This window comes from Stegodyphus dumicola, chromosome 11 (genome assembly GCF_044657685.1).
Source record: "Stegodyphus dumicola isolate Sdum_Otavi_A_Nest chromosome 11, ASM4465768v1".
Classification (NCBI taxonomy): domain Eukaryota; kingdom Metazoa; phylum Arthropoda; class Arachnida; order Araneae; family Eresidae; genus Stegodyphus; species Stegodyphus dumicola.
In genome coordinates, this window is record NC_140778.1 from 137,421,635 (window position 1) to 137,449,449 (window position 27,815).

At 32.0% G+C, this 27,815-nt stretch overlaps 1 protein-coding gene across 2 annotated transcripts in view; it reads right to left on the reverse strand.

Moving 5' to 3' along the window:
* Nucleotides 1-6,518: 6,518 nt before the first annotated feature.
* The window catches only part of LOC118194187 (steroid receptor seven-up, isoforms B/C-like), a 187,004-nt gene continuing 165,707 nt past the window's right edge, over nt 6,519-27,815 (reverse strand). For both annotated transcript variants that reach the window (XM_085827256.1, XM_085827257.1), the window contains exon 3: nt 6,519-14,722. In XM_085827256.1, coding sequence (XP_085683382.1) covers nt 14,448-14,722 — 275 coding nt within the window. In that variant the 3' untranslated portion in view covers nt 6,519-14,447. The remainder of the gene's footprint in view (nt 14,723-27,815) is intronic.

The window sequence follows — 27,815 nt, forward strand, 5'->3', positions numbered from 1 at the left end:
TGCCATGTTAATTCTTTTATTGATGTTGTAAAAAAGTTGCCATGTTAATTCTTTTATTGATGTTGTAAAAAAGTTGCCATGTTAATTCTTTTATTGATGTTGTAAAAAAGTTGCCATGTTAATTCTTTTATTGATGTTGTAAAAAAGTTGCCATGTTAATTCTTTTATTGATGTTGTAAAAAAGTTGCCATGCTAATTCTTTTATTGATGTTGTAAAAAAGTTACCATGTTAATTCTTTTATTGATGTTGTAAAAAAGTTACCATGTTAATTCTTTTATTGATGTTGTAGAAAAGTTACCATGTTAATTCTTTTATTGATGTTGTAAAAAAGTTGTTATATTCTTAGCATGCCTTCGTAGTGTAGTGGTCAGCACGTTCGACGCAAATTCGAGAGGTCCGTGGTTCGTCCCCGGAGAAGGCGTTGCTCATCTTTCATCTCTTCTGCTTTCTACCAGTCCACCAGCGGCCGAGCGGTAAAGTAGCTGAACACTGGTAGTTCGGTCCGAAGTTCGAAACCCGCGAATGGGCTGGCTGCATGGGTGTTTTCGTGGTTTTTCCCATGTGTTACGTGTATACGAGCCAGTTTCCTTTAGAAAGTCCTCCACCAAGGCGTCCCTCCGCCTAGGCAGATAGCCTTCGAGACTTTGCCGTAATTAAATAACCTAATCTGCTTTCTACCAAAATACCTAATGTGTCTGCACAGTATTAGTTTTATTTTATGAATAGAAAAACTACATTCATTCAACTTTTGTTATTTATCAACCTTCTCTATACTTACGTTTGTTTACTTTATAAAACACGTTAAAAATCGTCTAGATTTAAATAAACGTGTATAAGTATTTTTCGAATTTTGGAGAGGAAGGAAGGAATGATCTAGCAACGATGGCAGGGGTGAACAGGGCAAAACAGATTAAGAACGACATCGCTATAGTGTTGCCAGGATCCCAACCCTACGTCCACCCCCAAATCTTCAGTTACTTTATCCTCGCGGTCTACTCAGTGGAGTTTTGTAAATTCTCCTTTGGGTCTTATATGTTTGGCCTAATGTCGGACAAATGCTGATGAAAATGTTTACAATATTGTTAAAATGGTTTGGTTTATGTGATTACCGCAAAGCCTCGAAGGGTATCTGTCTAAGGGAAGGGAATCGTTTAAAATTTTATATATGCGGAAAAATACAAAAATCTCGGACCAAAATACCACTGTTCAGCGACTTTACCACTCGGCCGCTGGTAGGCCGACGTTGTTAAAATAAAAGAATGCGACAGCCGGTCACTTGTCGAACAAAACCGAATGGCAAAATGGAATCGATAGTCAGGATCTTCCAGTTTTTAAAAAGGTGGAATCAGCTGAAAACAATAAAATGCAGTATACCTGTACGTACGTATATATTTTTATTTATAAAAAATCCAAAAGAAAACTAAATGAATTGTTTGATATCAACCAAAATAGAATGAAAAAGGCCAATTTTTTTCGGAATATGTCTTAAAAAAAAAGCCAGTCCGGCAACCCTGTATCCCGAAAGACAAGACACGAAGCGTAAATTTTTGGGCTATATATTCGAATAACGGTGTTAAAAAAATGGCAAAAAAATGTTCCTTATCTTTATTTTCCTAGATAAAGTGACATTTCGGAAAGAGAGTGAGGGGGTTGAGGAGAAGGAATGGTTTCCTTTTTCCTCTTGAAGTTCCAGAATTGAGAAAGTGGTATTTTAAGGTTCGGTGAACCATGTGGGTGAACCTTTAGACCCCGCTTGATCTCTCCCCGGTCGCAGTTAAAAAGAAGAGAAAGGAGGAAAAAAATTGAGCCAGTTCATTGCGGTAGTTTTTCCTCAAGGTAGAGTGCACAGATAAGCTCTATTTGAAAAATCCGCAAAGGTTGTTATCAAGAGGAACCGATTGAAGGATATGACAGAATCGAAAGGCTGCCAACAAAAGAGACAAAGAATTATATGGTTCCGGTTCTCTCGCACACCCATATATGTATTTTTATAAATTAATGTAAATATTTGTGCTTTATAGCTTATTTTGTTTTACATATTTTGAACTGATGTGCACTTGTTATGTAATTTTTTATTCATTTCTAAAGATAAATTTACTTTTAGAAAATTACTTTTAGTAAATTTATCTTCAGAAATACATAAAAAAATTTTTAAGATAAATTTCTATGTATTTCTAAAGGTAAATTTACATACAATTATGTACTTAAGTGTACATATTTATTTATAATGAAATGATTTATCTTCTCTACCACCTGATTTTGCCATTTTCAACAGCTCATTTAAATGTCGAATTTTCTTTTCCATCTTTAATTTCTGGGGAAATAATTTTTAACTTCGCGTTCGTGTTTTAACTGATTAACTAAAAATCTGATGCGGACACCACGTGACTTCCATCGATGGTCTATTAAATTATGCACATTTTTTGCTGCATTTCATTTAAACTTATTCTCTCGAAGAGAATATTTCTCATTCAATTAATTCACTTCTCACTTCTCGGTAAAGAAAAAATTCACAAAAACTCAAAACATGTTTATTAAAAATTGTAAAATGCAGAAAAACATAATACACTAAATCCAGTAGGAAAAAAAATTACAATTAAAGATTTTCTACGCAAAAACAAGCAATTCGGCCAGCAGGTAAGAAGTCAGATTTTCCATTGCACAAAACTGAAAGTTCATTTTAGGTCCCACTCGCCAAAAAGACACTGAAAATGCAGAAACTGACTTAATTCACTATCCTACTGAGTTTCAAATGTAAAAAAATGGCCGATCGTTAGGCGTAACTCGCCACTTTTAAACTTCTAAATTGTTGACAATTCTACAACTATTGCATGCAGATTGACTAAAGGCATTAAAACCTTAAATGGAACATAAAAACCACATAATTCAATCACTTTTAAAGCAAAAATGCAACCAACATGTAAGAATAAAAAATTAATCTCAGCGAGGCAGGTAACAATGAGAATATATATATATTTATACATGGTTGGTGCAGCGGATTGCAACGAAAAAGGGAGGTACACAAGTTCTCGTTCCTGAGTTATGCGAGATACATACATACGTACGAACAGACGTGGCAAAACTTTTTCTGAATTCATTTTACAATCTTTTTTGGCAAAATCATTTCTCTATTCTGTTCATACGTACAGATGTCATACAAAAACCTCTTTTAAATGTGGATACTTTGGTTGAAATATGATATCCAAAATTTTCCGCGATCACAGTACTTCCTTTACTCCGTACAAGGAAGTACAAATTTATAGACGTTAAACTAAAACATGCGTAGCGAAACCAGATTTTTATTTCCTTTTAACTTTAGGATGTTTTAAATTTCAACAGCTCATTCAAGTGTCAAAGCTATGCTCTGTATCCTTAATATCTGGAGAACTAATTTTTAATTTCGAAGGTCAATTTTAACTCCTTAGTTAAAAATTTATAAGAGTTAAACTAATATCTGCATACTGACATCAAACTGCGATTTTTTAAAATCTACGATGTCTTAATTTTCAACGGCTCATTCAAGTGCCAAATTTATGTTCTATATCTTTAATATCTGAGCACCTAATTTTTAACTTAGCAGGCCTATTTTTAACTCCTTAATTAAAAATTTATAGGCGTTAAACTAAAATTTGCATACCGAAATCAGGTTGCAGTTTTCTTAATTTTTAGTTTTCAACAGCTCATTCAAGTGTCAAATTTATGTTCTTAATCGTTAATTTCTGGGAAACTAACTTTTAATTTCGCAGTCCTATTTTAACTCCTTAGTTAAAAAATTTTAGGCGTTAAACTAAAATCTGCATCAAATTGCATTTTTTTTTTTTTTTTAATGTTATGATGTCTTAATTTTCAACAGATCATTAAAGTGTCAAATTTAAGTTCAATATCATTAATTTCTGGAAAACTAATTTTTAACTTCGTAGGCCTATATCAGTTGCTTAGTTAAAAAATTCAAGCCTTAAACTAAAATCTTCATATCGACATCAGGTTGCAATTTCCTTTTAATTTTCTGATTTTTAAATTAAAAATTTGTTTAACCCTTTGCGGCACAGTGTGTCCGATCTGGACGCACCTAAAAATTTCCTTCTGTATGCTCAGAAAAATTGAATGAAAAGGACTTATAGGTTACTCTGAACCTTCTTTATTTATAGTAGATGGCAGCTCAACACAAACCATATATTTTAGCCCTTTTTAGTTTTTTAAGACTCATTTTTCAAAGAAATCTTCCAGATTTTTTTTTTTAAGGTATAAAAGGAATTGTTTGAAAAGAAATTTCTATGTTATTTTTTTGGCTGTATGCTGATCTCCTTGTTCTATATTAGTTTTAAATTTTTACCTGGAAATCTTGCCTAAAATCCAACGGCGAACCCTAGGTGTGCCCAGACCGTTTTCACCGATAATCTAGGACAACTGAGAGTCTCTGTTGCGCTATCTTCACAAAATTTTACTTGTGTACTCCTCTAGGCCTAATTAGACTGCCTACCTTTTTTTTTTTTTTTTTTTTTCTTTTTTTTTTTTATCAAAACTCTTTAGTAACTTTATTATATTGGTTATAGACTTTAAACTGTAGTGTGCCGGAAAGGGTTAAAGCCGCAAAGGCTGTTTTCAAGAGGAACCGATTGGTGTGTGTATTGTGAATACGTCGAAGCACACGAGGGCTGTCTGCCTAAAGGGAGGAATGCCTTCGTAGAGGACTTTCTAAGGGAAACTGGCTCGTATACACGTTACACATGTCGAAAACCACGAAAACACCCATGCAGCCAGCCCGTTCGCGGGATTCGAACCTCGGACCGAACTACCAGTGTTCAGCTATTTTACCGCTAGGCCACTGGTGGGCAGGAATCGATTGAAAGACTTCACAGAGTCAAAAGGGTACCGACAAAAGAGATAGAGAATTACAGTAGAACTCTAATTATCCGAATCAACTGGGACCGGACCCCATTCGAATAACTGGATTTTTTTCGAAGAAAAGGTCTACGCACATTTTTGTTAATTACTATATGTACTGTATGTTGCAAATGGGAGGGAAAAAAACTATATTTAAAGAAAAAGATTTCTTAGCCAGCCGTTACTTACATTAAAGGATGAACAACCAAGCTTCTGAGATAAGATTTTACCTCTTCCACACTGAATCGGATTCGAAATTGGGTTTTCCATAGAATGTTGCTGCAAAAACCACTTGAAAACGACATCTAAGTTTTTGTTTGTTGTTGCCTTCGTTGATTTTCTTGCAGAACTTCCATCTTCGTTTTCAAGAAATGACACGAAGTTTAAAAGTGTAGGTTTGCATTTTTTAATGTCTGAAATCGTTGATTGTCCGGCACTACGTTTCTGTCTTAATTTGTTTCTTAAATTCTGAAAGCGATTCTGATAGTTGATGTTCGAATAATCGGAGTTGTGCTGTGTATAGTTCCGGTTCCCTTACACATCCATACACGTAGTTCTTTAAATTAATGTAAATATTTGCTCTTTATAGCTTTAAGTAAATATTTGTAATTTATAGCTCTCCTTTAAGGGGAGCGTAACGTCAGAACGCCGGTGTTGGGTGCAAGAAAAAGACAGGTTGTCTTTTAAAATATTGATTTTAAAAACTTAATTAGAAATTCTTGAATAATAGTAAAATAACTGAATCATTACAACCATAAATTAAACAAAAGCCGCTGACCCAGCGAGGACGCTAAAACAAAGAATATGTATTCTTAAGAAGGAAAGCTTCGCAGCAGCAGGAGTGGCTCGCTCCGAACGAAAATGGACACAACTGCGCATGCGTGAAATATCTGTGGCCAAAAAACGCCAAAGCTCGAAGCTGATGTCGAAGTTCGAACAGGTTCGACGGTCACGTTTATCAAGAGTTTAAAGCTGTGTGACTCCTTTTTTTTTTCCCCTACATACTCACAGATATAAAATCAGATATCAGACTGCGATATGGACAATACAAGTTCAACTAGTAAAGCAAAAAAGCGCGAAAATTCGAGTTTAAATTATCGCAAAAAAGTCAAAGAACAATACAAGTTCAACTAGTAAAGCAAAAAAGCACGAAAATTCGAGTTTAAATTATCGCGAAAAGTCAAAGAACAATACAAGTTCAACTAGTAAAGCAAAAAAGCGCGAAAATTCGAGTTTAAATTATCGCGAAAAGTCAAAGTCCCTTATTGCCGGAAACCACACGCGGGGATTTCCGCTGCACATTTCTTCAAAGTTCTGCTGTCCATTTTGTCTCTGAACAAAACAGGAAGTTCTCATTAAGCACCTGGATGTCCGAGGGGTACGAGTCATCACCTTTACATATTCTAATAATGGCAATATTTCTAGCAATATTTATCGTAAACTAGACATACGATAAATATTGAAATATGAAGATTATCTCAATTTCCTTTCCTCGTCACGATTTAGAGTTTGTAAAAGCTTGAGATTCGTTGTATTTATGTATGCAAGCCAATGAAATGCATGTGTGTTGTTACAACTCCAATTTACTACATTAAAACCAGAGAAGCAAGGAAAATAAAACACAGACAAAAGAAACATTAAAAAACAGTTCACATTTATTTTGTCAATATTTACAAGCTATATTTAACCTCTTATTAGAGAACATTTCTTCTCCATAATGGAGGAAGTCTTACATTGATTATCTCAAAGAAAAACAATAAATAAAATACAATATTGGCAACTAAAACGTTTGGCTTATTCTTGACAAAACAAAATGGCTGTCTTGAAGGGTTAGAATTTAAACTTTACTGACAGATAACACAGCTGTCGGAAGTATTGATTATTCTTTAACATTTTCGGAAACACTATGACTTATGATACATCAAAAATTGTTTGAAAAATACATTCACAGACATAAAGAATGAATAAACATTTTTGTTTTTTTATACACATTCACTGATTCATTGATTTTAATAACTAACTTAAACAATAAAATTATTTTAAGAAGTTTATGGGTACTACGAATTTATTATTGGTCTCAGGAAATACTACTACAGTATAAAATTTTTGGTCCCTCTTTTGTATTCATACACAAATTTATGAGAAAATTTTACTTAGCCGTATATCCAATTTAATTACTTTTGAATTGAATAGTATTCAATAAATATATTTTTCAAGATACTGTTTCATTTCATTAAATTCTAAATTGGTCAGTATGCAATTCAAATTAAATTATGTTATTCAAAATATATTATAATCATTTAAATTAAATTAAATAAATGTAAGTCTGATACTTTCACTAAAATTTCATTCTCGATGACTAATTTTTTAAAAAAAATCCTCATCTTCATTCTAAATGTTATCTTTCTAACATAGCCAATAAAACATATAAAACGCTATGATTATGTTACTAAGTAAACATTTTTGATTTTGGCAAAAGAATTAATTTTTTTAATTATTATATACCACTTTTTTTTTCTATATTTTAGCTTCATAGGTGACAAAGTTTGATAATCTATATTATCCTAGAAGTTATTTAGCGGCATATCCAGCTGAGTTTGGATAATCTGTCTTAAAATATTAAATTCTTGCTCTATATTTGAAAATTTTCTTATTATTTTAATTTCATAATCCAATTTTATTTGAAAGCAAAAATTAACCTTGTGTATTGGAAAGTTCCTTACTTTCTAAAACATAGCAGCATCAGAAAATTTTCCAGACATTAATTATTATAGAAATGTAAATAAATTGCTTCTCTGAAAAATAAACAGTAAAATATTTTCTATCACTTTTTCAGAAAAAGAATATATTTTCCCTTCCATATTTGACTATTATAATTTTCACTTTGCTTTAATTTATGTTTATGTTTCGAATTTACTTTTTATTTCAAGTATTAAAAAGGAAGTTATTTTCTTTCAAATAGAAATTTTATCACATTTAAATATCTACCTTTAAAAGAATATTAGATATTTGAAAATGACAGGAAAAGTATTTTATGACACTTTTTTTTTTTTTTTCTCCCTACATCTCCATTTTAAAATTCTCTATCCTGAGAAAACAAACTAAAATTTTTTAAGAGTTAATTTTTTTGCTTTTCAATCTTTTAATAAAATTATTAAAAGATTGAAAAGTTTCTTACGCAGAAACGCACCAAGTTTCTTACGCAGAAATTGTGCCAAAATATATAATAATAATAATATCGGCGCTATTGCAAATAATATATTAAGTTATTTAAAAGATAAATTAATAACGCTTAAATCTGAATTATAGAAATGGCAGTAATATAAATAATACATTGTGTTCTGTTATTCTAATTTCTATATTATTCTTAATACAATACACAACTTGAAAAAAAAAATAGCATTTCTTTCGCATTACACTTTAGAATTAAGTTATAGAAAGGAGAACTTAAAAATGGCAATTAAAATATAATTTCGGAGACAAATTCTATCAGGTCGACATTTTTGCCCACTTCACACTTAGTGTCTTTAAAGGCTAAAAATGGCGTATGACACACTATTTCATTAATACAATCTTATTTACACATATGACAGAGGATGAAACAATAGACAACACGTGCTAACGTAGACATATGAAGCGTAGGATGTCAATTTTCATGAATTAGTTCTTTTTCCGCGTTTTTCAAAATTCTTCCTGTTCCTTCGAAATCGGAAAGTACAGTCTTCCTCTCATAATTCCTCAGGGGATGACGCGATAAGACATTAAGAAGAGCTGGGGAGTTTTTTGTGAATAAATTAGTCTTCGTTAAGTTTAGGCTCCTCTCGAAATCATTAATTTCATTCTATTTATAATTCTGCTGCAGTATTAGCTGTTATTTTCACATCTTATGTTAAATGAAAGAATTAAAAGCTGCAAAGCGCAATTATAACCAAAATTTATTCATTTCAAAGCAGAAGTCGTTTTAGAAGAACGAACGCCATTTTAGAACGAATATTTGTTCTGAAAGATTTTATTATAACTCACCTTTATGCAGAATTTAGGAAGAATATTGTTTTTTAATTTAGGAAAAAAACGATCTTTTAGTTCATTGCCGAAATCATCCCAGATTTTGAACATCTCTTTCTCTCTCATTCATGCAAAGATCTGAGATCGTAAATATTTTCCGATTATTTGTTTTAAAAATTCCTTTTTCTAAATCTAAAAATTTTTTGCTTTCCTACATTTTAGGAGAGGCCAAAATCCACTCGGCCCCTCAACTATGTAACCCCTGATTTTGCGGAAACAGGAACGTTTTTGACAATCGCGGAAATAGGAAGACACCAATTTTGATGCCTGCTTCAGTTTCTGAATTTTCACGAAATGAAGATTATTTAAATTTTTTAATGCTCAAACAATGTTAAACACAAGACCTGCCCCCCCCCCAAAAAGTGTAGTTATTTATAATTCACAAGTACACGTATTTGTTCTGAGAAGAATATACAGCAACCGGGTAGATGAAGTATTAATAAAATATTTAATTACTGTAGTAGACTTAAGAAGCCACAAGTTATGTACACTATATATAAAGTTTGAAACTTCATAAAATCAATCTCAAACGGCTGTGAAACTCAGGCCATATCTGCGAGAAAAAAATCTGAAAGGGTTCAGATTTTAACGGTCGCTTAAAAGGATTTGTTAAGGTTTTTCTACGCTTTCACTGAGTTCGCAGTTTGCTGTTACACTCGTTCCTGCTAATCCATTTTTGTCTTTTTAGCTTTGTTATAACACATCATTTTCTTCGCACTCACGCCATATGCCATTGAACAGCAAAATTGCAAAGGAAAAAAAAAATTAAAAGAAGTATACGTTTGCAGCTCGATGCAGCGTTTTTGGCATATATTTATTTATTTATTTTTTTAGTCTCTTCTTAGTTCAACATATCAGTGTTTAGTTTTCTTAGTAAAACATTTTGTCTTTTAATTACCCAAGATTTGTGTACTTACTTTATTTATTAAGTATCACTTACGCGAAATCTTACTTTATTTATTAAGTATCACTTGCGCCACATAAAACTCAATTCAACAGCAAAATCACAAAATATTTACAAACAGCATATCTTTAGAATTTCCGATAGACAGTGTCGCGCTGGAGATAAAAATGTTTTATTCGGTACAGTGTTGCCACTGCTCGCTTTCAAACGGTTGAGTTTGTTAATCAAAAGTCTAATAAAATTTTACACGATATGAAATATAAAACTTTATGATATGAAATTTTTGTTTTGGACGATTCAAAATCTCGTTTCGAGATTAATATCCTTTTACGGCTAATTTTTTTTTTGTCAACGACTTTCAAAAACTAAATTTTTTGTATAAAGTACCCAAATATGACGCAACTGTTTCACAGCCAATGAGAGAGAAGAATGCTATTTTTTTAATTATTCCTTTGCGTCACAAGACATATGATGAAAACGTCAACTACAGATGACTTATTTTTCTTATTGATACGTATAACACTTTTTCTGTGACTGTACAAGGACACAAAAGGGAATTTCAACACTTTGTACAAAATGATTGTTTTTTTGTATATGTGAAATGATAGTTTACAAAGATATCATTTATCGAGAAGTTGTGAGCAACATACACTATTGTATCGTTAATAACAGGATCATATTAGGAACAAACTGCAGCATTTGTAAAGAAAAGCTAAATTTTAAGTAATTACAGTTCATGAAAATAGTAACTGTTTTAAAAGGAAAACATTTCAAATATTTGGAAAAGGCTATGGCAACATTCAACTATTAAAATTTTTAATTTAATGGGTTAGGATTTAATGTAAACAATTTATGATTTTTAGCAACTGCTCTGTATGTATTTAACATTCATTTTTATAAATAAACAAAGCCTTTTCTTTTTTTATGTTTATAATAAATAAAACTATAATAATATAATAATACAATAAAACTTATTGTGAAAATAAATTTTAAAAGCTCCACAAATTAATTATACCTTACTCATACGTATGTAATTACGAATCAAATTAAAAAAATTAGTTTATGAATTTTAATGCAAGAAATTTATTTAACTTTAAGTTTTGAAAATATGTTATTTATGATACTTTCAAAAGTTAAATAGTCTGAATATCGAATAAAAATGAAGGGAAAAAAAAGGTAATTATAAATTAAAAGTAAAGGACAATTACCAATTTGTTTAAGGTAAAATTATCAATTTAAATGACAGCAAAGATGACACAGCTTTTGAAGAAAGTTGTAAAAATAGTTAATACAAATATTACGATAAGTATTAATTTTTTAATTGCTTTATAATCCTGTTATTTATAAACAATTACATAATGCAGTACATTTAATTAAATTCTCGAAACACTGCCATTTTCGTTACTACTCAACGCAAACGGAAAACATAATGATACAAGTCATAATCAAGTTATTGCACCTTCACTTTTGAACCATTAATTTTTAACTCATTTACAAGAAGCATCACTCCAACAGTTAGAACCTTCGAGTACTTTTTCATGACAAAATATTTATTATTAACATTGGTAATTTGAAAGAACTGGTGATAGAACATGAAGCAGCTGTACAGAACTCGTTCTATTTTAAGGCTAATTTCACAGCCAGTTTCAAGAAAATACAATAATGGGAGTTTATTTATTGATGAAAGAATTTTTTTCAATTAATACTGAAAAATTCAGAGGCAGCTATCTCATTTTATCATTCGACGTATAGTAACATATTTCTTGATTCAGTAATGTTAGTCCGATTCCGATGCAGAGTAGTCCGTTTATCAATTTTAGCGATAAGGTAATAGTTTTCATATCAATGAATTAATAAAATGTCTGATATTTGTTTCTATTAAATTAATGCAGATATTCAATATATTACATCATTGCTTTGGCATAAAGAAATCTCCTGACTTCTTTAAATCCATTAAATTACTTGATTAAATTAAATTCTTCCTTCCATTAAATTAAATGAATGCTAGAATCTTATTATTAGATTTTTTAATGGATCATGGATATTCAATATATTACAGTATTGTTTTGGCTTAAAGAAATCTCCTGACTTCTTTAAATCCATTAAATTACTTGATTAAATTAAATTCTTCCTTCCATTAAATTAAATGAATGCTAGAATCTTATTATTAGATTTTTTAATGGATCATGGGGTGTATAGTTCGACCGCCTCATCCGCGACCATGAGCACAAACACGCATGAGCTATTCGGACAGAATTATTCTCAAAATAGGTTAGAAGGATGGGGAATTTTCCTTTCTCTCGAGCATATAAATTCTCTCTTTCCGTAGAAGAGAAGACTTACATGTCGCAGCATGTAATAACGTCCCTTTTGGACGAGTCTATGTGTTTTGGCAGAATGCCAGCCAAGGTTGCGTTTGAGACGGTCAAACTATAAAAGTAAACTTGTAATTATATTTAGACATAAAAATTAGCATACAGTATTTACGGGCATCGTTGTCACTTAACTGTCATGCATACAATTTAAAATAATTATTTAAATTTATTAATTATTCCATTTATAAAATTTACTATTCAGCAGATTCCGACCTTCATGGAACCCGACCTTATGCCATGTTAAACTAAAAACGATTGGTGGTTTAAATCGAAAAAGCATACAAAGTAGCACCTATAGGCAGGTTTTTTTTAAGAGTTGTATATATTTTGAATATTAATATCAATTAAATATTTATTTACATCGGAACAGAAATTAGTATTTTGTAAATTATTCCAGAGTATTTTAGTAAATAGCAGTTTTTAATTCTTGCTTTGAAGCAAAATCTAACCACAAATGCCAACCATTAACTCAAGAGTAGACTCGAAAGCTCGTAAATACATAACTTAGAAAATTTTATGCTCATAGAAAATTAATTTTACATGGACATGAAGGAGAGGACCCCATAATACAGTAAAAATATCTGCTGTTTTTCTTGCTTGACAAGTAGATTTTTAAAAACTAGTTGGTTAGGTTTTTCCGGGCGCAAGAGCCAGATAGGCTATACTGCACCTAACATAGATCCCAAAACGAAATTTATAAAGAAGCTTAAATACTACTGCATTCAGCGTGCAATGTCCAAACCAAAATTCTGGGTGATTTTTTTTTATCTAACTGCTAAATGTTAACTAACTGCTTTGTAACAAATGAATGTGTAACAGTTCCGATTTAAAGGCTGGTTTGGTTACTTAAAAGCGATATGATACATTCATCTGTTTTGGACGAACAACTGTTTCAAACAATTTTTCTACCGAATTGATTATGGCTATGGATATAGGCGTGTTTTTTTTTTTTCACTCCTCTCTTCTTGTTGTTGTGGATAAAAAGTTGTAAATTGTACGCTTTCACCCAATCAGCAACGAACTTGAATTGAAGTTCTTTGTAAATATTTCCTCTGTTGGTAATGCAAAATCAGTTTCGCCTTTACGTGGTAATTGGTTGTTGCATATCACCTGACAAAGCAGAAAAATTGCACTAAACAATTGTTCTTCCGACATATTTTCATGTGTGATGCAGCAAGAACGTCTATTGTTTAATCTATTTATTCCGAAAACATCTACCGTATTTATGAACTCAATGTAAAAATAATTTGGGTTAAGGGGCTCATACACCTTAAACCCCTCATGATCTTCGATGTGACTGTTGCAAGAATTGGGATATTTTATTTATTTTTAAAGCAATTACTTCCAACTTTTTACAGTTGCTTACGTAATATAACTGCTTTGGGAACTAGTAACCAGAAAGTTTGTGCTGCCACAAATATTTTTGTAATTTAATCCACTTTGTGACAAAATTTTTCGTCATGTTTCCACCTTCCGCGCATGATATTTTAAAAATCGCTAACGGTACGTACTTGAAATGTGATGGAATTCTTTATATGGACACTATTTTCTAACTGAACCAAAAATCTGATGAATATTTTAATATTAAAAAATTTTATGCACGAAAACATTACAATTTGTTTCAATAAAATACATTTTATAAACTCAACTCCAAATAAAATAAAAATTTAACATGAAATTCTAAGAATTTTTGGTTCATAGTAATTTCTAAATGTTATAAAAGCTATACATTAAATATGGAATTAAATTATGCAGCAGAATGTTTTAAACTGTGCGCGCAGGGTGGAAACATGGCGAAAAATTGTGTCATGAAGCGTATTAGATTATAAAAATATTTGTGGCAACACAAACTTTGTCATTACTATTTCAGAGAGCAGCTATATTATGTAGTCAGCTGTACAAAGTTCGAAGTAATTGCTTTTAAAATAAATAAGTTATCCCAGTTCTTGCAACAATCACATAATAGAAGATCTTGTGGGTTTTAAGGTGTATGAGCCCCCTTAAGCGATTATAACGAAATTCAGGTCAAGACTTATCGCTAGGGATCGGTAAACAGACACTCAGTCGGAATCGGAATCCTTGCAATCATCAATAGTCAATGTCATCGGTCCAACTGCTACCTCTTGGGATCGCTGTGAGGCATCAGCGCAGCCGCCATGCACATGAGCAACCTCTGGTCGGAGACACCCACAAATTCGGGATGCCCCCCACCCAAGGGTCACTGAAGCGGCATATACGGCCAATTGAAGGAACTCCCGCTCAGAAGCATGTCTCGGATGAGAGTCTCTATGGGCGTCTTTCCTACTAACCGCACGAAGAAGAGTTGTTCAATCACCTGGGAACTAACAGTTCGAAGAGAAGGTAGGCGGAGTAGTAATTTTCCAAACCGGGTAGGTTGGTTAGGGTATTGTGTCCTACAGTATTCTTCAAGGGCGCACTGAGATTTCTCTTGGAGACTCTCTATGTGGGCCACATCAGAAAGACCACAGGCATCTAGGAAGAAAACAAAGCACATATTAGTATTCAATTGTATTACACTTTTTAATTTTTTTAATATGCAATATCACATACTGGAAAAATCAATTTTTGTCTTTTAAACTCCGCTGTTACTCGCTAGAAAATAAGTACCCGTTTAGGCTGCTATGAGACATCCATTTATTTATTTTCGTTTTATTAATCTTTAACTTTTAACTCTATCCCTAAACTTTCTCGAGCACATGTGGCTCCCTCTAGCTTGCATCAAGTGAACTAACTTATGCAGTTTTCTTATTTCTGCTCACTTTATTTAACCCCTTAACTGCCGCGGAAAACGTACAAGATTCATTTCTCAGTGCCACGGTTTTTCACACAGGCGCGAGTAGTCATGCGATGTATTAGGGGGTAAATAAGTGCAAGTTTTACTTTTTAAAAACTATTTACTTTCAAGAAATAAAGAATAAAAGAAAAAAATGAATGCACAAAATTTAATGTTTTGAGTAAAAGTATAATAAAATATGTAAGTATAATAAAAATGATGTTTTTATAATGAAAAAGATCCCTAAAATGGAGTTTCGATCAATTTATTTTTAGACCAGTAAAGTGTAATATCAGGTTTCAGTGAATAAGTACCTTGTGAAATAAGTATGCCTAAAAAAACACATATTTCTTCTGAACCGGTTGAATGCCAGGATTTTGTTCTTGATTTTTCGTTTGCAAGGTGTTGGTTCCTATACTCGTCTACAAAACAGTTAGTTTCAGTAACAATATGAAGTACGAGCAGTTCATCAAAAAAATAATTGAAAAACGATAAATGGGTTTGAAACATCCGTTATATCTTTCTTTATTCCTGGAACCTACTACAAAAAGTAAACGAAAACGGAGGACACAAAATAAAAAAAATATGTTTAACTCAAACAACACCAGCCAATATCGCGCAGTCATTACTTTCACCGCTTTAGACATACTTCTCTGAAATAGTATCCTCCTTCGCATACTTTGTGGTGTTGCATTCCATAGCTTTGCGAATAAATGATAGTAGTTTGGAAGGGCGTATATATACGTCCGGCCAATTAACGCATCGGCTGAGCAAGGCGTATATATACGCCCGCAGCAGTTAAGGTGTTAATTCGGATGAGGAGGTAAATGGTTTTGAACCATAGGCCTCCGTAATTTAAAATCATTGGCAGCGGCATCCATTTGCTTCGGACGAACAACTGCTTCAAGCAATTTTTCTACCTGCTTTAGTATTGAAATAAAGATGCACGATTTTTTCTTTCCTTTCAGACACACACACACACACACAAAAAAAAAAAAAAAAAAAAAAAAAAAAAAATTACTGTAAGTTGTTCGTTTTCAACAGCCAATCAGTTATTAGCATCGAACTTCCCATCATCAACCATAAATTGTAATCGTGAACTAGTTTTTTCTTGACATAGCAACCCCAAAGTGTTCCAAGCTGTTTGCCTGTGTTGTGCTGCGTAACAAAGCAGAAAAATTGTACGAAACAGTTTTTGTAGTGGTGTCCATATTACATGGAACAATGGTTGTCAGAGTCTACTCCGAAGAGAGGTTGGACTTCTATTTTCCACCCCCGATTTTGAGGGAGATTACCGGGGGGGATCAGGTGGTCTCCGACTCCTCAACACTCCCACCAATCCACACGAAAACACTTTCGACTCGCCGCATATTTAGAGTGTCGTCCTGCCTCACCCACACTATACATTTACAAACATCCATGTCGTGTTCGGGATTCGGTACTTAAACACTATACCGTCTGGGCCCCCCCGGGAGGTCGACGTAGAGAATTCTGCGAGGCTACTGGCTAGGATCTGTACCTAGGCAGTCTCGGCCACAGGGGTATAAAATTTATGAACTTGGTGGTCCTGAAGGCCCTGGGAAAGGTCACTTATTGGCCGGCCGCGGTGTCTGGCTTGTTCTGAGTGGCTGGATCCGTATCCGGGTGGGGAGATCCCCTCGGTTTGCTGGATAACTTCTGCGACGGGCTCGCCCATGCGACTGGCATGTAGCAACTGGCGACCAGTGCTGCCTGGTGTCTTATCCAGGTGGTGCGCTGTTCCCCTGGAGGGTAATAATGGAGGTTGAACCTCCACGAAGTGCCCAAAGGGGGAGTAGACCCATAATGTGCTTTGTTCACGGGGCGGGGCAGCCAAGACGTTACCTTATACCGTCTGGGCGACGTACTAAACAGTGTTCTTTTGAAATGTTCTGAACGTGTGATACAACCTTTAATCATTTTTAATTCCCAGTACGCTGAAGAACTGATAGATAGTAGTAGATAATCAGGAACATTAAAATGGTAGCATCACAATCAACTAAAGATGCCAGCTTTATTACAAACACAGTTAAACATGTAATGAAAGAGTAGAATTGGACGCTCAAGCAATTAAATGCAATTTATTAATTAAGGAAATGACATAATGCCGAGTAAGAAACTTATAATCAACCAATTAGACATGTGATACAATAGTCCTCCGTTAAATAACTGATTACAGCAATAAACAAATTCGGGAATGACGTCACATTCAATGATTGAGTCAACATTTTAGGCCTTTAAGGCGATTAGGATATGTTACGAGTAAAAGTGCAATATCATACTCACTACCAGCATAATCAAACATTACTTTTTACTTAATTTTTTTAGGTAGTTGAACAATTAACATAAAAGACGAGAAGACCTTGTGAAACAGCTTTTCAAATATGTTAAAAAAACGCCCCTTTGGAATTAATTTAAAATTTGAAACCTTTCAGTTTTTTTTAAATATTTTAAATTTATTTCTGTGAGTACCGATTTAATTTATTTCAATTTAATTGTTTGAGTACCGATTTAATTGTTTTCGATTTAATTTATTTCGGTGAGTTTTGGTAGTAAGTACGATATTGCAAGCACAAAATTTAATTGAAAAATACAGAAGATAAGCTTAAACATACTATCAATATTAACCTTGTAAAACTGAATACCGAAATAAATTTAAAATATTTTTTTAAAAAATCTGAAAGGATTCAGATTTTAAATTAATTCCAAAGGGGCGTTTTTTTTAACATTTTATGTGTTACCTTTACTTATTAAATATCATGTTCTTTGCACTAAAACCATAAAATTCGGTTCAACAGCAATATCGCAAAATAATTTTATAATGAGCAGGATATCTTTAGAATTTCGACACACAGTCTCCCGCGTTGGAGATAAAAATGTTTTTTCTGTACAATGTTGCCATTGCTCGCTTTGAAATTCTTGAGTTTTTTAATCAAAAATTCGTTAAAGTTTTACAAAATATGAAATCGATCATAAAACAAATTCCAAATTAGTTCTTCCAGGTGGTCCATATTCGGTGGAGGATTACGGTATTCATAATTGGATGGCTCTAGGTACCGTTATTTTATCACAATGGCAACAGCTTGAAAAGTGAAACTACGCTTGTGGTGAATCCATGCAAAATGCCAAAACGAAATTAGTTTTGGGCAAATTTCCCCTTTGGATTAATAAATAATAAAAGTGGATGCTACCTAATTCAGTTAAAATGTAATTAATTTTTCAGATATTTTATTATAATCACCAGCACAAATGGACGACGACGTTAAAGCGAGAGGCTATCTAACTAAAGGAAAGGATGCCTTCATGGAAAACTTTCTAAAAGAAATTGGTTCGTATCCACATTACACATAGCACATGGGGAAAGTTACGAAAGTTACGAAACGCCAATGCAGCTCTTTTGTTCACCTGAAATCGAACCCTTTTCGTTCCGCTCGACCCCTTTTCGTTCGAGTTTTTAATAAAAACTGTCTTCTATTCACATTACCAGTTTGTTAAGAAATAAAAGAAGACTGTTATGTTACCGATTACAAGTGACCGACTAATCATGTATTATTGTCACAGACATATAACAGAATGTGAAAGCATGTAAATGAAATTACCCACATACTAAAGGGCAAGATTAGTAACTGACATATTCTTATTATCAAAAGTAACGGGCGATCATTGGCTAAGCATATGTAGTATTTATTAGCTGTGATAAAAGTCCCCCGTTGCAGCGTTACTGAATTTACACTTTTGCAATTGTTTGCGCTTGTTCCCATTGTCAATCTATCTAGAACCAAAAACCAAAAGATCGTCCACTTCATCAAAGCGAGGGGGGGGGAAGAGATTTGTAAAAAAAAAAAGTGCGAAGAGGGAATGAGAGAATGCGAAAAGGGAGGGAGCAACAGACAGTACGAAGACGCATGTGGGACAATATGATAGATCACTCCCGTCACCATGGCAACGGGAAACGCCTACCGAAGCTTCATTTGCAACGTATCGCCAAGAATTTATCGCCAAGTTCGTTAATCGACAAATCACATTTAACAGAAAAATAACGAAATTTTTAAAGGTGTTTTTGACAACATAAAAGTCTCTTTGGAAGGAGCATTCAGCATAACAGTGCTCTTCATTTTCACATGAAAATAAAGACATTAAAAGTTAAATGCACGAATCTGGACTATTTATGCTTTTAAAATCTGTGCGCGTCGAATTTGTGTATAGTTTTGTTTGTTTGTAACATCAACTCCGATTCTAAAAATTCGCGGGAAGCCATTTCGACCGTTCTCATCTTCGTGCGACTTATAATCAGCCGAGATATTAATTCAAAACTCTGAAAACGCTAATTTTTGCACTCATTTTTTCCAGTGGCAACAATAGCGCGCACTGGAGATAAAAATGCCGTATTTCGAGAAGTGTTGCCACTGTTCTCTTTCAAATCGTAGAGTTTGTTAATAATAATAATAATAAAAAAAAAAAAAATACATAAGTTTTACAAAATATAAAATAAGATTAGCATTGCCAAATATTAAATATATTATTATTATATACGGTCATATTCTGACGTTGAAGAAAACACGCGATCGCATATGACGTCATTCATTGCACGTCGAAAATGTTTTGTTAATGTCAGAATTTTAAATAATTAGCTGCTGTTGGGAATTTTTTTGTTTCAAGTTAGGATAATCGACACGATATGTTATTGCCATGTTAATTCTTTTATTGATATTGAAAAAAAGTTTCTATATTACATTAAATTTAAATCATGATGTCATACGTACTAACCTGAAGTGTCAAGAGTTTTTGTTTCCTGATTGGCAACAAAAAATTATTTACGAATTGGTTGTTGCTTGGACAGAATGAATTGATTTTATTCGTACTGAAATGTTCTTATGAATTTTTGTTTTTCAAGTGTACATAGAACTCATGAATTTTGTTTTGGCCGCAACCCGTTAGCATTTCTTAAAATTCGAATCTGTGAATAGTTGTAGATAAATCAACCTTACGTTATCTTTCGTCCGAATTAAAAATGGAATTTTAAATGTAATATATGCATATTATCATTCGACTTCCCGATTTTAATTCTGGTTAATTAATTATCACGTTTTGCTCTATGCAAAAGGAACACTTTTTGCAGACAGTTTGGAATTTTCTAAAACTCTAAATAGCTTTTTCCGAGAAATCGAAAGGAGTTGCTAAGCTTGCAATGATATTTCAAACTTCTCAAACTTAAATGCAGCAGAAAATAACAATTTTCTAAGCATTTACAGTCGCAGTCAATTGCTACGTTTCAAAATCAATTAAACTATAGTAATTATTGATTTATGAACAATGCAGTTCGAAAATCCAATCTAAATATTCCGTAATACATAAATTAGAAATGTCCGATACCTAACTTTAAACGAAATTTGAATAAAAAAAGTTAAATTAAAACAGGCTAAATAAACACTTAAATGAAAATAAAGCATGATTAAAAATAAAATGAATAAAGCAGTGTAAAAGATTTTCACGATATCACGATTTTATAATGTAGTTATTTTGATTTTAATTTCACAATCTCTGCATCTTGCTAAGTAAGATGTATTTATTAATCACAAACACAAAAACAAAGAATGTTAAGTCTCCTTATAATTAAAATTATTAATACTGTCTGTCTTAATAAATTTCATCTTATATATTTTATTTATATGATTTTATCTTGATAACACATTTATTACATTATTTTGTTTTATAATTTTTTACTGCAATTTTATCTTGTACATCTTACATAATACATTATATTATATAAAGGTAGTAAACATGTTGCAATTTTAACTTACATATCTTATGTAATACATTATATTATGTAAGATAAAGGTAATAAACGTGTTGTAATTTTAACTTATATATCTTACATAATACATTATATTATATAAAGGTAGTAAACGTGATGTAATTTTAAATAACATAAATTATGTAATACATTGTATTATGCAAGATAAAGGTAATAAACGTGTTGTAATTTTAACTTATATATCTTACATAATATATTATATTATATAAAGGTAGTAAACGTGTTGTAATTTTAACTTACATATCTTATGTAATACACTATATTATGTAAGATAAAGGTAATAAACGTGTTGTAATTTTAACTTATATATCTTACATAATACATTATATTATATAAAGGTAGTAAACGTGTTGTTATTTTAACTTAGATAGCTTATGTAATACATTATATTATGTAAGATAAAGGTAATAAATGTGTTGTAAATTTAACTTATATATCTTACATAACATATTAAAATGTTACGTAAGATAAAAGCGGCTCGAAACAGCAATGGGCCGAATGGGTTATTAGTCTCGAAACGGAAGTTTGCATCGCCCATTCACTTTTCAGATTGTTGCCACAAAATATTGTCGCCCTGTATTATTTTTAAAGAAATTAAATGGTGAAGCATCTGCGTGTATGCATGTATGTTCTTCGCATTGGTAAAAAAAAAAAAAAAAAAAAAAAAAAAACGACGACCATTCCAAATATGTGCACTTAGAAAGCGGAATTTTGTATTTCGAATTTCTGTAAAAATTTTATGAATTTTTGATTAAAGAAACTCAACAGTTTGAAAACGAGCTGTGATATTACTGTACAGAATAAAACATATTTATTTTCAGGCACTGCAACGAAAAAAGGGAGTATATAAGGTAGTTGTATCAACTCATCAGCACTACTACATGTTATAGTTGGGCCAAATAAAAAATTTCAACGATCTACGGCTACCTCGTTTTTGAGTTATGCGAGATACATGCATACCAACGTACAGACGTCACAAAAAAATCTTGTTTGAATCAATTTTAAATCCATTTTACAATCCGTTCTGTACGAAAGAGTCCTTTATTCTGTTCGTATGTTCAGATGTTCCGCAAAAACCTAGAGTTTCTTTTATACATCATTCTAGCTTTATTATAGTATTTGAATAGAACATGTGGCAACGATTAGATAATTCTATTCTTTAAATGATATAAATTTTGTGCATTATGAGTTATAAAATGAACGAAATATAATACTGTTAAGTGAATCTAGCGCCAGAGTGTCGCTATGGTAAACAAATACTAGAGCGAATTTTAAAGAATGTATTTATTCTATTGTGGTTTATTCGCTGTCGGCGAAGTGTATTTAATTCAATCCAATAAGTTTAAATGAAATGCAAGAAAAAATGCGTATAATTTAATATTGCGTACAAGGAAGTCATGTGGTGTACACATCAGATTTTTTTTTTTTTTTTTTTAATTACTTTCTTGTACAGAGTAAAAAGTAAGTATTGTAATCGCGAAAAGTTTGAGGCAGCCTATTTCAACGAAAATATCGATTTTGACCGCTATCGAATGCAATTTAACGATGTTTTTGCGTGACATCTGTACGTAAAGACAGAATAAAAGACTCTTTTCCTCCAAAAAAAATTATAAAACTGCTTTAGAATGAATTCTAAAGAAAATTTTTCGTGGCGTCGGTACGAACGTATGTACGTACGTATCTCGCATTACTCAAAAACGAGTAGCCTACGAAGGTTGAAATTTTGTATATAGGACTGCTATAACATGTAGATGTGCACCTAGTATTTGGGTTGCAATCGACCGCACCAAACATATATAGTGAACAAATATTGTGAATTTTAAAGAGTGCATTTATTCTATTGTGGTTTATGCGCTGTCGACAAAGTAGATTTAATTCAATCCGATAAGTTTAAATGAAATGCAAGAAAAAATGCGTATAATTTAATATTCCGTATAAGAAAGTCATGTGGTGTATACATCAGATTTCTTTGAAAAAAGTCGACGTCGACCTTTTCCAGGACTTAGATAAAAGTTGATGATGGTTTCTTAATTTCGCTATCGAAAGTTACGGGCTTTCCCTTATAGCCTGGGAAACACTGTTCTAAACGCCTGCCACCCAGGAATAACTCAGATATCAATTTCATTTCCCATCTCGCATTTCCCCTAGCAGGTACGTTAAAAGCCAAAAATGCCATCTGACCCCGAGGCTATAAAAATGAGCGTATTAGACCTCTCCCTGACCGCCCACTCTTACCATATATTAGGCGGGGAAAGGGAATAAAATGCTGAGTAGGGAATTTATTCTTCCCTTCTTTTCCTGAAGAGGGAGTTGACTCATCAGATAGTTCTGTTGCAAATTGGGATGCAGATGAAGAGATGTATTTCTTAATCCTTTTTTTTTACCCCGGGGTCATGTTTAGCGTGATTTTGAAGTACATTTGGACCGAATTTTTGCTTGTAAGCTTCTCGCGAGAATTATAAATGTTACTATTTTAATTTTAGGATGAAAAATCTTCGCTACTATAAGCATGAGTTATGATGAGCTTTGATATGGGTGTTTATATTAGCAGTGAGCTACAAAAGAACTTTGAACTGGATGTTTATACTAGCGTTGAGCTACAAAAGAACTTTGAACTGAGTATTTATATTAGCGTTGAGTTACAAAAGAACTTTGAACTGAGTATTTATATTAGCGTTTAGCTACAAAAAAAACTTTGAACTGCGTTTTATATTAGCGTTCAGCTACAAAGGAACTTTGAACTGGATATTTACATTAGCGTTTGGTTTAAATAGTTCCATTGGGCATGAAGGTATGAAAATATACATAAATTGCACTCTCGTGCGGTAATCGAAATCAATACAAGAAAAAGGCACTTTTACCTCTGCGAGGGAAATTCAGTGACGAGAGGTGTTGTCATTCGTCAGCTATAGGCACACTAGTGTAAAATTCCGTATAATAATAAGAAGAAGCTGATTGAAAGGGAGTTGCATGATTTTTTTTTTTATTCAAGTAATCCCCAAGTGTTTTGCCGTGTTTAACCAAAAAACAGGATATTGTGAATCCTTAGGCGACCCTCATGTTAAAAAGAGCGTAATTCAGACCGAAGCAAATCAGAGCAAAATGAAAGAAATATACAGGTTGATTCAAAATGTATATAGCGACTGCAAGCGACTATAACTAAGTCTCAGCAAAATGAAAGAAATATACAGGGTCATTCAAAATAAATATAGCGATTGAAAACGGCACTATAACTATTTATTTGAAAAGAATTCATCGATAAGAATTACACAGAATGTAGAAGTTCAAAATTTCGTTAGTTGTGGCGCAAGCGCAATGAATCAGGAGCGTGCGCATGCGCGAGTTTACACTACGCAACGGTCAGAAATCTGGTTCATTGAGCATCACTGGATCCATTTCAATTCCATTTTACAATTCTTTTTGGGTACTTTTCCGTTTTGCGGGCGCAGGCGATAAAGTCGCCAATAATGGTACAACTGATGCCAAACGGAATATCCTCGATGGAATTTCCTTTTACGCCTCATTTTCAAAACAAGTCGCAGCCATTTCTTTTCAGACTGATTGTTTCGTTCAATACTGGCATACAATTACATAGAATTTTTACCAGGTAGACCATTCGCGGTAATTAAGTGAAGGATGCAATCACACCGCTTACCCGAAGCCGAAAATATAGAAAACGCAAAGTCAAGGGTTAAATTCATCCATTCTAATGAGAATGTACTAGCGAAGTAAAGCACTGCGGTTTTGCATAATTTGTGAGTTAGCTATTCGAACGAATTGAAATAATTCTTGCATTTAAACATGTATTCCAAATTAAGATTTAACTTGAAATTAATGTAGATAATTACCGATAGAATTTGATTTTTGTAGCGTAGTTTACCTGAGATGAGATCACTAGGGGTCACGTGATATGAACTGGCGAAAAGGATATTGAACCATGACAGCATAGTAAATTTTTAATGTCTTTTTATAAATTTATTGTCTTTATTTATTGGCTTTTTACAAAATTTTAAACGATATTAAAATGTTTATGTCTTCAAAATAAAAAAATTCTTAGAACTAACATTTTTTTAATAATTTTTATGTGTATATTAAATGTTGTCGCCAATAAAGTCTGCTTGGCAAGATTTGAGCCGGCGAAACGGAAAAGTACCTTTTTTTTTTTGGAAAAAATAATCCTTTATTCTGACATACGTACAGATGTCACCCAAAAAAAAATCGTCTAAATGAATATTTTCGTTGAAATACGATACCCTAAATTTTTCACGGTTACAATACGTTTATTTCCTACAAGGAAGTAATCATTTTGGGAAACTGCAAAAATTTTGCAAAATTTTAACAGCTACGCTGACGATGTGCAATCGATATAATTTTGCAATCATTATGTGAAACGAGTTAATTGGCTTTTCGAGTTACAAGAATGCTTCAGAAATATACCGGCGACACTACTTACCAGCTTTCGTGTTAAACATACAAAGTGTTGAATGCCAATTCAGTAAAAACCATTTTAAAAATGGAATAAATCTGTGATTTCGGAAATGACTTCCGAGACACGATTGACATTTGGTATTTCCGTTTCAGAATGGTGAACCGACCACTCAAAAGATCTCGCGCGATAGACAGCGAACAAAAGGTTCCACTCAAAAACATCCCCTCTTCTTTTAGCCCTTCTGGTTACAGACGAACTTTGGTATTTAGATCTTTCGAACTGTCAAATGGCAACAATATTTTGATGAATCGACAGATTTCAAATGTGGATAGAGGTTCCGTAAAGCTGGGTTTAACGAATCAGCTGCATCCAAACGATACAGTCCTCCTTTCTTAAGGAGGAGAAAATTAAACCCACTTTACACAAAAACTGGGAAAAAAAAAAAAAAAAAAATGGAATATACACATAGTAAGTGTATATAAATGTAAGAACCTTATATAATTGTAAGAATATGTACAATAGATAAGATATTAATAATAATAAATATATTATTATTAATATCTTATTATACCTTATATAATTGTAAGAATATGTACAATTGTACATATTCCAATACCTTATATAATTGTAAGAATATGTACAATTGCACAATTTATGTTGTACAATTGTATTTTATTATACGTTATATAATTGTAACAATATGTACAATAAATAACATTATATATTGTAAGAAATAGTTATACGGAAAATGTTTATACGGAAATAGTTAAAAAGGTGGTATAATTAGGTATTTAGGTAAAATTAAGCTCAAGTATTTTTTTCTTCAAATGTGTAAAGCTATTAGGTTATTTTTTTTAAAGCAGGAGAGATGAAAAATGAGCAACGCCTTCGCCGGGAATCGAAACACTGACTTCTGGAATACGCGCCCAGCGTGCAGACCACTACACTAGAAAGGTGAACTAAGAAGGCGGGAGAAATAACTTATAAAAATACGGTATGAAATTACATGCTTTTTCAATTCTTCGAAGCTATCGATTATTTCCCCATTTCTACCAGAAATAAAAGTCATATATTTCCTATTATAGAAATATTTTAAATGACGACAACATTCATCTTTTGGCAATGTCTAATTAAAAAAAATAATAATAATTTTTTACAAATAAAGAAATCTAACTTTTAATGCGGTCTTTTGTTTCCTATATTTATATTTGGGAAAGTTTTAACCTTTATACGAAAAAATAAAATTAGGAAAAGTTTCACTAAAATTTTTCGGGATATTTAATTTTAAAAAATTTTACAATTTTTTATGTCATTTTCAGCTTGCCTTCAGAGATAGGTTAATTAAGTTAGAAAAATTCGAGGAAATAAATTTAAACCAAGTGCAGCAAAAAAATGTATAATTAAATGAAGCCGTACAAGAAAGTCATGTGGTGACCTTGTAAGGTTTTTTATATTTGATTTAAAACAATAAAGTAATATAACACAAATTAAATATTATAATAAGTAATTCTTAATTTGTATAATTATTAAAGTATCAAGTTTGCATAATTGTATAATTATTAAAGTATCAAGTTTGCGTTGAAAACTTTAAAAGTCTGTATCACTTTTCAAATCGTTGTCACCAAATACTATCGCCTTGTATTATATTTGAAGAAATTAAATAATGAAGAATATTGCATATGTGTATGCATATTTCTCGCACTGTGATAAAACAACGTACCTAGAGCCATCCAATTTTGAATGACGTAATCCTACTGCGAATATGGGCATCTGGAAGCCCAAATTTGAAATTTGCTTTATTATCGATTTCATATTTTGTAAAACTTTAACGAATTTTTTATTAACAAACTATACGATTTCAGAGCGAGAAACGGCAACGTTGTACGGAGAAACCATTTTTATCTCCAGCGCGCGAGACTCCGTATCGGAAATTCTAAAAATACGCTCATTTTAAAATTATTTTGCGACATTGCTGTTGAACTGAATTGTATAGTTTAAGTACAAAGAACGTGATATTTAATAAATAAAAAAAGTAATGATGAATTGTTACAAAAACGTTACAAATACAAAATATTACTTCCAAAGGGGGACGCCCCTTTGGAAGTAATTTAAAATCGGAAACCTTTCAGAATTTTTCCTTTAAGTTTGCATAATTATTAAGTTTGTATAATTATTAAGTGTAAATATTAAGTCTGTATAATTGTTAAGTACTAAGTTTAGATAATTATTACGTCTGTATAATTATTAAGAATTAAGTTTAGATAATTATTAAGTTTGTATAAATATTAAGTGTAAGAATTTAGATAATTGTTAAGTTTGCATAATTATTAAGTTTGTATAATTGTTAAGTATTTAGATAATTATTAAGTGTAGGTGTTAAGTTTGTATAATTATTAAGTGTAAGAATTAAATTTAGATAATTATTAAATGTGTATAATTATTTTTATAATTATTAAGTTTGTAAGTATGAAGTTTTTATAATTCTTAAGTATAAGTATTAAGTTTGTATAATTGTAAACTATTAAGTTTA